Genomic DNA, 13,435 nt, shown 5'->3' with positions numbered 1-13,435 from the left:
TACTCCTAAGCGCAAGACTGCTTTTATGAAATTAAACTGTAAATACATCACTCATGCTCCTGATTCCACCGGCAGAGATTATCACCTTACAGCTGTGAAGTTTACCTGGGCAGGGCAGGACAGGGTGGGGCAGGGCAGGACAGGACAGGACAGGGCAAGGCAAGGCAGGACAGGGCAGGACAGGACAGGATAGGGCGGGGCAGGGCAGGGCAGGACAGGACAGGGCAGGGCAGGACAGGGCGGGGCAGGGCAGGACAGGACAGGGCAGGGCAGGGCAGGGCAAGGCAGGGCAGGACAGGGCAGGGCAGGATAGGGCGGGGCAGGGCAGGGCAGGGTAGGGTGGGGCAGGACGGGGCAGGACAGGACAGGGCAGGACAGGGTAGGGCAATGTGCTACTCACCGGTGGGCGTGGATGAGTGCGTTGAACGCCAGGCCATCCCTCCAGCTGCTGGAGAAGTCCTGCACGTCCACACTAGAGTACCCTGCCGTCTTCCGCTGGCACCAGATCAGCAGAGCTTCTTTAGCAGAGCGCCGCGCTGCACTAGCACCCCCATCTGCCTGAAACACGCACATGCACCATTACACACAGATATACTCACACATACACATACACCATTACATACTTACACACACATATACACCATTATACACAGATATATTCACACACATACACATACACCATTACATACTTACACACACATATACACCATTACACACCATTACACACAGATATACTCACACACATACACATACACCATTACGTACTTACACACACATATACACCATTACACACCATTACACACACATATACTCACACACACACACACATACACCATTACATACTTACACACACATACACATACGTAATGTGTGTGCTGTATGCCCTACGGCAGGGCGTTATGTGTGTGCTGTATTCCATACAGCAGGGCGTAATGTGTGTGCTGTATGCCCTACGGCAGGGTGTAATGTGTGTGCTGTATTCCCTACGGCAGGGCTTAATGTGTGTGCTGTATGCCCTATGGCAGGGTGTAATGTGTGTGCTGTATTCCCTACAGCAGGGCGTAATGTGTGTGCTGTATGCCCTACAGCAGGGTGTAATGTGTGTGTTGTATGCCCTACAGCAGGGCGTAATGTGTGTGCTGTATGCACTATGGCAGGGTGTAATGTGTGTGCTGTATTCCCTACAGCAGGGCGTAATGTGTGTGCTGTATGCACTATGGCAGGGTGTAATGTGTGTGCTGTATTCCCTACAGCAGGGCGTAATGTGTGTGCTGTATGCCCTACAGCAGGGTGTAATGTGTGTGCTGTATTCCCTACAGCAGGGCGTAATGTGTGTGCTGTATGCCCTATGGCAGGGTGTAATGTGTGTGCTGTATTCCCTACAGCAGGGCGTAATGTGTGTGCTGTATGCCCTACAGCAGGGTGTAATGTGTGTGCTGTATTCCCTACAGCAGGGCGTAATGTGTGTGCTGTATGCCCTACAGCAGGGTGTAATGTGTGTGCTGTATTCCCTACAGCAGGGCGTAATGTGTGTGCTGTATGCCCTATGGCAGGGTGTAATGTGTGTGCTGTATTCCCTACAGCAGGGCGTAATGTGTGTGCTGTATGCCCTACAGCAGGGCGTAATGTGTGTGCTGTATTCCCTACAGCAGGGCGTAATGTGTGTGCTGTATGCCCTACAGCAGGGCGTAATGTGTTTGTTGTATGCCCTACAGCAGGGTGTAATGTGTGTGCTGTATGCCCTACAGCAGGGTGTAATGTGTGTGTTGTATGCCCTACAGCAGGGCGTAATGTGTTTGTTGTATGCCCTACGGCAGGGCGTAATGTGTTTGTTGTATGCCCTACGGCAGGGCGTAATGTGTGTGTTGTATGCCCTACGGCAGGGTGTAATGTGTGTGCTGTATGCCCTACAGCAGGGCTTAATGTGTGTGCTGTATGCCCTACAGCAGGGTGTAATGTGTGTGTTGTATGCCCTACAGCAGGGCGTAATGTGTTTGTTGTATGCCCTACGGCAGGGCGTAATGTGTGTGTTGTATGCCCTACAGCAGGGTGTAATGTGTGTGTTGTATGCCCTACGGCAGGGCGTAATGTGTGTGTTGTATGCCCTACAGCAGGGCATAATGTGTGTGCTGTATGCCCTACGGCAGGGCGTAATGTGTGTGCTGTATGCCCTACAGCAGGGTGTAATGTGTGTGTTGTATGCCCTACAGCAGGGCGTAATGTGTGTGCTGTATGCACTATGGCAGGGTGTAATGTGTGTGCTGTATTCCCTACAGCAGGGCGTAATGTGTGTGCTGTATGCCCTACAGCAGGGTGTAATGTGTGTGCTGTATGCCCTACGGCAGGGTGTAATGTGTGTGCTGTATGCCCTACGGCAGGGCGTAATGTGTGTGTTGTATGCCCTACAGCAGGGCGTAATGTGTGTGTTGTATGCCCTACGGCAGGGCGTAATGTGTTTGTTGTATACCCTACAGCAGGGCATAATGTGTGTGCTGTATTCCCTACGGCAGGGCTTAATGTGTATGTTGTATGCCCTACAGCAGGGCGTAATGTGTTTGTTGTATGCCCTACGGCAGGGCGTAATGTGTGTGTTGTATGCCTACAGCAGGGTGTAATGTGTTGTGTTGTATGCCCTACGGCAGGGCGTAAGCAGTGTGTGTTGTATGCCCTACAGCAGGGCATAATGTGTGTTGTATGCCCTACAGCAGGGGTAATGTGTGTGTGTATGCCCTACAGCAGGGCATAATGTGTTTGTTGTATGCCTACAGCAGGGCGTAATGTGTGTGTTGTATGCCCTACAGCAGGGCGTAATGTGTGTGTTGTATGCCCTACAGCAGGGCGTAATGTGTGTGTTGTATGCCCTACAGCAGGGCGTAATGTGTGTGTTGTATGCCCTACAGCAGGGCGTAATGTGTGTGTTGTATGATCCCTACAGCAGGGCGTTAATGTGTGTGTGTATGCCCTACAGCAGGGTGTAATGTGTGTGTTGTATGCCCTACAGGCAGGGCGTAATGTGTTTGTTGTATGCCCTACAGGCAGGGCGTAATGTGTGTGTTGTATGCCCTACAGCAGGGTGTAATGTGTGTGTGTATGCCCTACGGCAGGCGTAATGTGTGTGTGTATGCCTACAGCAGGGCATTAATGTGTGTGCTGTATGCCCTACGGCAGGGCTGTAATGTGTGTGCTGTATGCCCTACAGCAGGGTTAATGTGTGTTTGTATGCCCTACAGCAGGCGTAAGTGTGTGTGTATGCCTATGGCAGGGTGTAATGTGTGTGCTGTATTCCCTACAGCAGGGCTAATGTGTGTGCTGTATGCCCTACAGCAGGGTGTAATGTGTGTGTTGTATGCCCTACGGCAGGGTGTAATGTGTGTGCTGTATTCCCTACGGCAGGGCTTAATGTGTGTGTTGTATGCCCTACAGCAGGGCGTAATGTGTTTGTTGTATGCCCTACGGCAGGGCGTAATGTGTTTGTTGTATACCCTACAGCAGGGCATAATGTGTGTGCTGTATTCCCTACGGCAGGGCTTAATGTGTATGTTGTATGCCCTACAGCAGGGCGTAATGTGTTTGTTGTATGCCCTACGGCAGGGCGTAATGTGTGTGTTGTATGCCCTACAGCAGGGTGTAATGTGTGTGTTGTATGCCCTACGGCAGGGCGTAATGTGTGTGTTGTATGCCCTACAGCAGGGCATAATGTGTGTGCTGTATGCCCTACGGCAGGGCGTAATGTGTGTGCTGTATGCCCTACAGCAGGGCGTAATGTGTTTGTTGTATGCCCTACAGCAGGGCGTAATGTGTGTGTTGTATGCCCTACAGCAGGGTGTAATGTGTGTGTTGTATGCCCTACAGCAGCGCGTAATGTGTGTGTTGTATGCCCTACGGCAGGGCGTAATGTGTGTGTTGTATGCCCTACAGCAGGGCGTAATGTGTGTGTTGTATGCCCTACAGCAGGGCGTAATGTGCGTGTTGTATGCCCTACAGCAGGGCGTAATGTGTGTGTTGTATGCCCTACAGCAGGGCGTAATGTGTGTGTTGTACCTCCTCCAGGTTGATAGAGCCAATCTGGAAGCGCAAGATGATGATCCACAGAAGGCCCAGGATCAGGGTCCTGTCTCCGTCCACAACGTTCTCTGGGCCAATCAGATCCACTCGGATCTGCGGAGAGGGGCATGTTCACATGTCACAGCGTGCAGGCACATCCCTGGCCAGTCTGCGGCCCGAGCAGGTACATCATTACACACGGCAGAACCACGGCTTCCAGCGATCCACCGTTCGGCTTCTTCTGCTAGCGCCGCAGCTTGTAAGACTGAAGTTTGTGAGACAGAAAAGCCAGTCTCTCTGAGACTGGCCCATGACTGGACTCTGATTTAGAGCCTCGGGCCAGCTAAGCCAATCACACCTCAGCTGCTGGCCCAAGCGGCGCTTTGATCAGATAACATAACATAACATAACATAACATAACATAACATTAGATAACAATGAGAACAGGCCATTCAGCCCAGTAATGCTTGCCATTTTCTGGACTAAATTAGTGCTCTGATTACCTACAGACTAGATAGTATCTAACACCTTTTCAAGTCTGGTCTTGAAAACTCCCAGAGTTTCTGCCTCTACTATGTGACCTGGCAGGCTATTCCACACATTGACTACTCACTGCATGAAAAAATTCTTCCTAACGTCTGTATGTCCCACTTCTGGATATCGTGATATAAAGGCATCGCTTTACTGCCATTTCAGTCACAGTGCCTCTGCTCCAGACAGGAGGGGGTTGCATGTGATGTGTCTGTGGGGATTAGAGGGCCGTGCCCAGGATGACGCATTTGGCGCCCCCTGCTGGCGGTGCCTTGCCTTGGTCTTGAGGAAGCCGATGGCGATGCTGTTGTTCTCCAGGCAGTGAACGCGCAGTGAGCGGCGGCTCGGGGTCGGCAGCTTCTCCCTGGAAATCAGCTCCAGCAGCCGCACCAGGTGCAGCCCACTCTTCAGCTCTGAGTACACATCCGTCAGCTCCACCCTCTCCTGCAGAAACACACATCCGTCAGCTCCACCCTCTCCTGCAGAAACACACATCCGTCAGCTCCACCCTCTCCTGCAGAAACACACATCCGTCAGCTCCACCCTCTCCTGCAGAAACACACATCCGTCAGCTCCACCCTCTCCTGCAGAAACACACATCCGTCAGCTCCACCCTCTCCTGCAGAAACACACATCCGTCAGCTCCACCCTCTCCTGCAGAAACACACATCCGTCAGCTCCAGCCTCTCCTGCAGAAACACACATCCGTCAGCTCCACCCTCTCCTGCAGAAACACACATCCGTCAGCTCCACCCTCTCCTGCAGAAACACACATCCGTCAGCTCCACCCTCTCCTGCAGAAACACACATCTGTCAGCTCCACCCTCTCCTGGGGTAGGGGAAGCAGAGGACTGGGGTAGGGGCAGCTTACCCCGTTTTTTGCGAAGACGCTGTTCATCCACTTGGTGTAGGTCTTCTTCTGCACCGCCATTCTCTGCTCCTGCAGCTCGCGAATCCTGCCCTGTTCAAACTCCCCGCCATCCATTGACGTTCCACCCCCTCCGGGCTCTCTGTCCATCATAGCTCCGCCCCCTCCTCGTTCCCTGTCCATCATAGCTCCACCCCCTGAACGCTCTCTGTCCTTCATAGCTCCGCCCCCTCTTCGCTCCCTGTCCATCATGGCTCCTCCTCCTCCTCGCTCCCTGTCCATCATGGCTCCTCCTCCTCCTCGCTCCCTGTCCATCATGGTTCCGCCTCCTCTGTGCTTCCAGCGGTCCCTATCCATTGTAGCTCCGCCCCCTCACCACTCCCTGCAAAGAGACCACACCCATTACCCATTCCATACCCCTTGTTAATCACACAGAAATTTCATCATCCCTACAGGTAACGGTAATAGTGACATCATCCCCAATGATAACCACAAGATGCATTTACTGTTCACTTGGTGTATGCTCAAATCAAACCGGAATCATTTGCATTTATGTTTTCATGTGACTTCTGGGCATGGCTTCCATCCACAGGAATCCATATCTTATCAAAGATGGGCAAACCACAGGTGAGATTGATGAGGGCCAAATTCAGCATATTTCAACGTATTCATGAAGAAATTCACATCCAGTGATATGCAGTTAGATTTTTGCTTTCCAGTGATATGTAGTTCAATTTAAGCTTTTTCACAAGAGTTTCCTCATAAAGAAGAAAATATTTAGAAATGTATTTTACTGCATGCGACCACACCACATAAAACCGTTCACTGCATCCCGGTTAGATTCAGATTTGCAGCACAGTGAGGTCTGAGTGGCGTGGCAGTTACTGCAGGTTTGGGAGCCGCTGTTTTGTACAGTCAGCATGATGGCTGCTCCAAATTGCGTGAGAGAACACAGCTGTGAGATTTAAACTCTCGGACCAGAGCCTCGGGCGTGGTGGGGTCACTTCCTGACACCGCCCCCCCCACCGCTGACACCCCCCGGGAGTGCACCTTGGCTCACAGCTGTTTGTCCCCATTAATCCTGATCTCTGTCCCGTAGCTGTTCGGCCTCCTGCCAGCAGGGCGGGGCCCACACAAAGCCCTGCAGCTGTAATGATGTGTCCGAGAGTCAGCTGTAACTCATGTCACCGCCCTTCCCATCAGACAGACACCCCAATCGGTGTTTTCCCTTTACGTCGCAGGTCTTGTGGTGAGCATTTCTGATTGGCTTGTAGCTTCACTCATTTGTAGATCTAGTACATGTAAAGTGCTCCTGTAAGGCTGCATAGGCTAAATGCCTAAATTATATGCTGTAAATAATGACCAGCTGATGCTGATTGGTTTATAGTGGAAAGCTTTGATGTGGATCAGTTTTTAAATCCACCTCAGGCGTTTTTTTCCAGGATGGCTGAAAGGTTTCTGTGATGTTTCTGTCTCCTGAAATGTAGGAATCATTGGATGCAGTGAAGCACTGTGCACTGGGCTCCTCGGGTTCTGGGAGGGTGCTGTTAAACTCAGGACCCGTGTGTTCTGTGAGAGTTCTGTTAAACTCAGCCCGCATGGGTTCTGTGAGGATTCTGTTGTTCATGTCGGTTTTGTGTCCTGCTCAGTTACGCTGATAATAACCATAGCCAGAACACTGAGGTTCACACAATGCAAACACCACATAGACATGCTCTGGAACAGCACCATAAAACCTTGCACAGTTAAATCAGTGAACTGTCCTGAGCTGAGCTCTTATGATTATTATGATTATGATTATTATTATTACCATTGTTGTTAATAATAATAATAATGATCACCATGGAGATGATGGCCTGACCTCTGCATTTTCCTTTTTATAGCCCACATTCAGCTCATGAAAATACCATCTCATTTTATTGGCTCACGGTGATGATGTCACGACAGGCAAGGATTCGCAGTGAGACAGGGAAGGTGCGTTAATCAGTGACTACAGGCAGTTTATGAGTAAACTGCGCAGATCATCAACACTCGGAGAGGGGAGATTCATCTCTGTAAACTTCCCCAAGCGTGCGATCGATGAAGCGGAGCGAGTGCCAGAGGTGCCGTGTTCAACCGCACATTAAACAGTCCCGCTGCAGTCCTTTCTGACACGCAAGTCACAAGTTTATCAGACATTAAAATCCTTTTTTCTGCTCAAAAAGTGCAATATCACCTTCACCCAGCCACCGGAGCTACTTCACCTCTCTGTGTGAAAATACTCCTCTAATACTGGAGAGTTCATGAACAAATTATTCATAGTATTCATAACCATTTACCTATGGGATGTTCCTGTGCCATATTTATTCATATACATACAGGCTATGAAAAGCACTTGCATTATCAATAAAAACACACTGAAAATAACAAATGATCAAACCAAAATGAATGCATTTTAAAACTCACAGTCTTAAAGTCTCACAGATTTTTCTTCCACAGAATAAATGCACATGTATGAAGTACTGAATTATAATATTTCCATGAGAGAGAAACAGGTGTGCTGATGTGTACAGGTGTACAGGTAAATACGAGCGCTTACCCTCCTCTCTGGTGGTGTGTCTGTCGGCCGCGGGAGAAAATCGATCAGGACGCTTCAGCGTTCGGCTCCGCGAGAGAATCAGTGTGGCCTCAGAGACCAGGTGAGGCTGAGAGAGCAGGTAGAATAGCAGGTAAGAAAGCAGGTAGGAGAGCAGGTGACCTTTGAAGTTGCTGTGGGGGGGGAGAGGATTTACAGCACGTCACTCTCACCTGACTGCGTGTGTGACAGGCCAGGGCCGAAGGCCACTGTAGCTTCCTCCTCCTCCTCCTCTGCGGGGTGGGGGTGGGACGAGGAAGGAATCTGCCGGTCACAGTGTTCCGGAATGTCTGTGAGACTCTGGCTCGGTCAGCTCCTGGTGAGTAGGGGAGGGCCTCTCTAGCCTGTCACTCAAACGCAGCCGGACCAGGGGGACCAGTTCCACTCCCTCAGTGGCACTATCCCACAGCTACCTGGGGGCTCAGAGTGGAGACTCGTAACGGTCGTCATCACAACGGGCCGTCCTCTCTGCTCAAAGTGCAAACAAAAAACACTCAATAAAAGCTGATATCATCGGGGAGCAGTGCCGCTGGGGTCAAGCAGCTCACTTTCAGTTTCGTAGATAAACTTCTGATAACGGGCAGACAGGGTTACACCTACTGTAGGAGACACAGGTTTCACTGCCCCCCCCCCCCCACCCGCAGGTGGGCGATACACATTGGTGGTGGGTGAGGTGAGTTCCCCCTCATCACTGTAAAGCACGTTGAGCATCTGTAAAATGGCTATATTACATTACATTACATTACAGGCATTTAGCAGACGCTCTTATCCAGAGCGACGTACAACAAGTGCATCAGTTCAAAGTGCAGAGGTGCAGAAAAACACACTAGAGTGAAGTAAAGATCATAGTGCCAGAAGTGGCCACATAGATCAGGAGTGTCTCAGTAAACACAGTGTCTCATTCCTTCGTTCTGTCATTCAAACTCAGTACTTTCTGCAGTGCAGCGAGGACTCCACACCTGTCCATTTAACAGGTACGGCACTGTCTTTTGACAAATACACATTCAAACATTAGTATTCGCAATGTCAATTCAGCACGTTCGTCGGGGTCACGGGACAAATGGGAAGTGCTTTTTTAATGCGATGCTGTTACCTGCTGACATTAAAACATGCAAATGTGAAATACAGATTATTATGGGCTTGAATTGTGCTGCATTAACTCATCTGGTGACCAGGGCAGGTTGCCAAGGGAACAAAGTCTGTGATCAGGAATGCTCCTAGCTCTGGATTATAAAATCACAGGTATTTATGAGTGGCAGCTTAATCATTATAAAATCACAGGTATTTATGAATGCCAGCTTTATCAGCTCTGGCTGTAGTTTATAGCAGCATTTTTTGAGATTTAATGAGTGAGACTCACTCCTTCCACCTGACAGGTGTGACGTCTTCACTGCTGCTTACCTGGCCAGGTGAGACCCCATCAGAACTCCCCCACCTGGCCAGGTAATACCCCATCAGAACTCTGGGACAGTCCCAGGCTGCTGGGGTGCATGGGTCTATGCCAGTTTTTTAGCCTTGAAGGTGTGTAACTCACTGCAGTGTTTAGCCTTACTGAAAGGTGTGTAACACACCTATGTTTTAGCCTTATTGAAGATGTGTAACACACCTGTGTTTTAGCCTTATTGAAGGTGTGTAACCTTCAATAAGGTGTGTAACATCTGCGGCTAATTAGCTGTTCCGAGCGCTCACCTGATGCACACCTGGAAAAGCGGAGGTCTTAATGCAGCTGATACAGGTGTGCAAGTGTGTCTGTGTTTACAGTGAAAACATGATGCTAACCCGCTGTTAATCTAACGTTAATCTAACGCTAATCTAACACCAATCTTAGGCTGTGAGCTGTGGCTAGTGGCAGGCACACCATTTCTGTTATTACAGACCCCCCCCCCCCCCCAACCCCCCACCCATTCTTCTGTTGATGCTGTATTTTAGCTGACTTCACCTGTCCTTTAACTTTAAAAATAAATTCTAATTTAAATATGTAAAAATGAACACAGACATGATTTTTACATATTTTAATGTTTAATATACGCATTTGCAATATACAAACAGATTTTGGGTGCACAGAAAGCATCTTTAATGCACAAACACAGAATCTGTGGAAGATCAGCGGGAATGGACAGATTGAGCTCAGAAAGATAAACATATTCCCCAGTAAAGAATCCCATCTGTATTGCACTAAATACATTTACAGTCATTAAAAAAGGAGAAGAAAAAAAACATCATTACAATAAAAATACAAGTCACTAATACTACTGCCAGAAAACAAAGACAAATCAAAAAGAATCACAGAGTGAAATGGCTTGAAAATTTAACAGGAGTCAGTCCTGAAGTGTGCTGAATTCAGAAATCCTAACAGGATGGATCACAGCTACTGTTAAATACCTAACATGGTATCCTGGAATAAAATAGTTACAGGGCATGGGTAACACAGCTGCAGGGCGTGGGTAACAGAGCTACAGGGCATGGGTAACAAAGCTACAGGGTATGGGTAACAGAGCTACAGGGCGTGGGTAAGAGCGAGCTACAGGGCATGGGTAACAGAGTTACAGGGCATGGGTAACAGAGCTGCAAGGCGTGGGTAACAGAGCTACAGGGCATGGTTAACAGAGTTACAGGGCGTAGGTAACAGAGCTACAGGGCATGGGTAACAGAGTTACAGGGCATGGGTAACAGAGTTACAGGGCGTGGGTAACAGGACTGCAGGGCATGGGTAACAGAGCTACAGGGAGTGGGTAACAGAGTTACAGGGCATGGGTACCAGAGCTACAGGGCGTGGGTAACAGAGTTACAGGGCGTGGGTAACAGAGTTACAGGGCATGGTAACAGAGTTACAGGGCATGGTAACAGAGCTACAGGGCGTAGGTAACAGAGGCAAGTAACAGAGCTGTGTGAACAACAAACCTGATAAGTGGCAGGAAGGCAGCTAGCAGAAGGCGGCTAACAGAGGGCAGCTAGCAGAATGCGGCTAGCAGAGGGCAGCTAGCAGAAATCAGCTAGCAGAGGGCAGCTAGCAGAAGGATAGCAGAAGGCGGCTAACAGAGGGCAGCTAGCAGAATGCGGCTAGCAGACGGCAGCTAGCAGAAATCAGCTAGCAGAGGGCAGCTAGCAGAAGGATAGCAGAGGGCAGCTAGCAGAAGGATAGCAGAAGGCTAGCAGACGGCAGCTAGCAGAGGGTGGCTAGCAGAAGGCTAGCAGACGGCAGCTAGCAGAGGGTGGCTAGCAGAAGGCTAGCAGAGGGCAGCTAGCAGAAGGTGGCTAGCAGAAGGCTAGCAGACGGCAGCTAGCAGAGGGTGGCTAGCAGAAGGCTAGCAAAGGGCAGCTAGCAGAAGGTGGCTAGCAGACGGCAGCTAGCAGAAGGTTCCGAAGGCACTGAATTGGCTGCGTTCTCCAGGACTGCTTACCCATCATTTACGCTGAACCTGAAAAGTACTGCCCACTTTGGTCCTGATCCCGCTCCTTCAAACCCTGAGTATGCTGCTAAGCCACTGACCACAGGGAGAGGGCACACCTACGTGTGCAGCGTGTGCGCGGTTTGTAAGCCCACTCAGATAAAGCCAGATTGTGTGCTCATTGGGTGACTTCCACACATTGTTCTCCAGGCTGGTTGCCAACATGCCGGACGCGTATCACATGAGCAGCCATGGCCAGTTCCCCTTCTTCCAGGAAACTCTAAAGCTATTTGCAGCAGTTCCTGCCCTCTTCTTGATAAAAATAATGGAAATATAATATTTTAAATATTTTACAACACCTGGCAATTTCTCTCTTACTTCTCAAAACAAAGGTTGTTCATTTTAAAATGTACTAGTATTAGATTTTTTAAAAATACATTCTACAAGGACAGTGCAAATACGTAAATAAAATTAAAATACCATAGACTGCAAAAGACACTTTCTTGGCAGTTTGTTTTTGTGGAAAGGAGAAACAGAGAGAGAAATAAATCATTGAAATGAAACGCTGGTTTAAACAGTGAGATGGACGAGCAGGCACTTTCCCGGGACTCCTGTGCAGGCCACAAGCTCTTCAGGTGAAGGCAGGGCCTGGTGTTCTCTTATTCAGCACTTAAGTCATTATTCCAAGTCACTGATTGGCTGAAGAATCCATACACCTTGTTTCTACGGCCAAAATTGTTTTCTCATTGAAAGGAAACGACAAAATCCTGCAGGCACAGCGCCCCCTCCAGGACTGGAGTTAAACCTGCAGGCACCTTTGTGTTAAGGCAGGTATCTTTATTTCCCTAACCCGGGAGGGCCACAGTTTTCATTGTTAATTGACCAATTAAAGCATTTAATGACCCACATAACTCATCTCACCTGGTTTTTTGGGGTCTAAACTGGTTGCTGATTTTAACATAAAAACAAAAACCAGCCACATTCAGTCCCTCATCAGCACCACGGTTCATTTAAACTTCTCATGCCCTCCTGAAAGAAGCACATTCATCTAGAAATGGCCTGGCTGTCAAATGAGTCATGAATTTGGACATAAAATGAATAAATTAAGTAATTGTGGCTGAAGACGTTAAAGGTTAAAGGTTATCATCTCTTACAGTCACAGATCGTTAAAAACCTTTCTACTTTGGTGCTTGAAATATTCTGGAGCATGTCTAGACAAAAAAAAACCTCACAGAAAGAGATTATTGGACATAAGAGTCGGAGGAAGAGGAAGAGTAATCTACTTCAGAATGAGGAAGTCAGAAGCGTGCAGGGCTGCTCGGCTGGCGCAGTGTGGCGGGTCTACAGGTGGCAGGTGAGCGCCTGACGACGGTGAGCCCAGGAAGCGCCAGGATGGGCGCACCTGTACCTGCTTCCGCCGTGTGAAACACTGATCCCAGAATTACGCAGATGAGACTGTACCTACACCCTATAACTACACCAGGTCAGGAGGCATTATGTACAGTGTGAATAATCTCTGCTGATCTACCGCACAGTAGCAATGTGTATGGTACAGGCCAGGTCAGGAGGCATTATGTACAGTGTGAATAATCTCTGTTGATCTACCGCACAGTAGCAATGTGTATGGTACAGGCCAGGTCTGTAGTTAAGTCAATATCACAGATGATTGCTCCCAAAAAAAAAAAAAAAAACCATGGGGACCATAAACCACTTTATCTCTCCTCCCTCACCCCCCCAACCTCTGCTCCTTCAATCCCCCCCCCCTCTTCAGAATCGGGCTGTAGTACTGCAGTCTTTGCACATATCCCCCTCCCCCTCTGTCCAGGTCTCCGGTGGGGCGGGGCGGGGAGGGCGCGGCTCAGTCCTCCTGGTGGTTGTACAGGGTGTCTGCGGTGGGGTCCTTCCTGTGGGAGGGGGGCACCAGGTGGGGGGGCAGCTCGGAGGGCAGCTCGAACCCCTCCAGCTTGATCTTGATGAGGTGCTGGGCGA

The 13,435-nt window shown here is 49.4% G+C and overlaps 2 protein-coding genes across 2 annotated transcripts in view; both read right to left on the bottom strand.

Moving 5' to 3' along the window:
• sptbn5 (spectrin, beta, non-erythrocytic 5) overlaps window positions 1-8,189 on the bottom strand; it is a 71,255-nt gene extending 63,066 nt beyond the window's left edge. Inside the window, 5 exon segments of the mRNA XM_064324851.1 lie at window positions 401-558; window positions 4,042-4,158; window positions 4,852-5,019; window positions 5,447-5,825; window positions 8,022-8,189. Of these exon segments, the coding sequence (XP_064180921.1) occupies window positions 401-558; window positions 4,042-4,158; window positions 4,852-5,019; window positions 5,447-5,800 (797 nt within the window). The 5' untranslated portion in view covers window positions 5,801-5,825; window positions 8,022-8,189.
• Window positions 8,190-10,054: 1,865 nt separating this feature from the next.
• Window positions 10,055-13,435, bottom strand: part of ehd4 (EH-domain containing 4) — a 33,602-nt gene continuing 30,221 nt past the window's right edge. Inside the window, exon 6 of the mRNA XM_064306685.1 lies at window positions 10,055-13,435. This exon is cut by the window's right edge and continues 427 nt beyond it. Coding sequence (XP_064162755.1) covers window positions 13,305-13,435 — 131 coding nt within the window. The 3' untranslated portion in view covers window positions 10,055-13,304.

Source organism: Anguilla rostrata, chromosome 1, assembly GCF_018555375.3.
Source record: "Anguilla rostrata isolate EN2019 chromosome 1, ASM1855537v3, whole genome shotgun sequence".
Classification (NCBI taxonomy): Eukaryota; Metazoa; Chordata; class Actinopteri; order Anguilliformes; family Anguillidae; genus Anguilla; species Anguilla rostrata.
The sequence above is the reverse complement of the archived record's forward strand: the minus strand, read 5'-3'. Positions and strand labels throughout refer to the sequence as shown.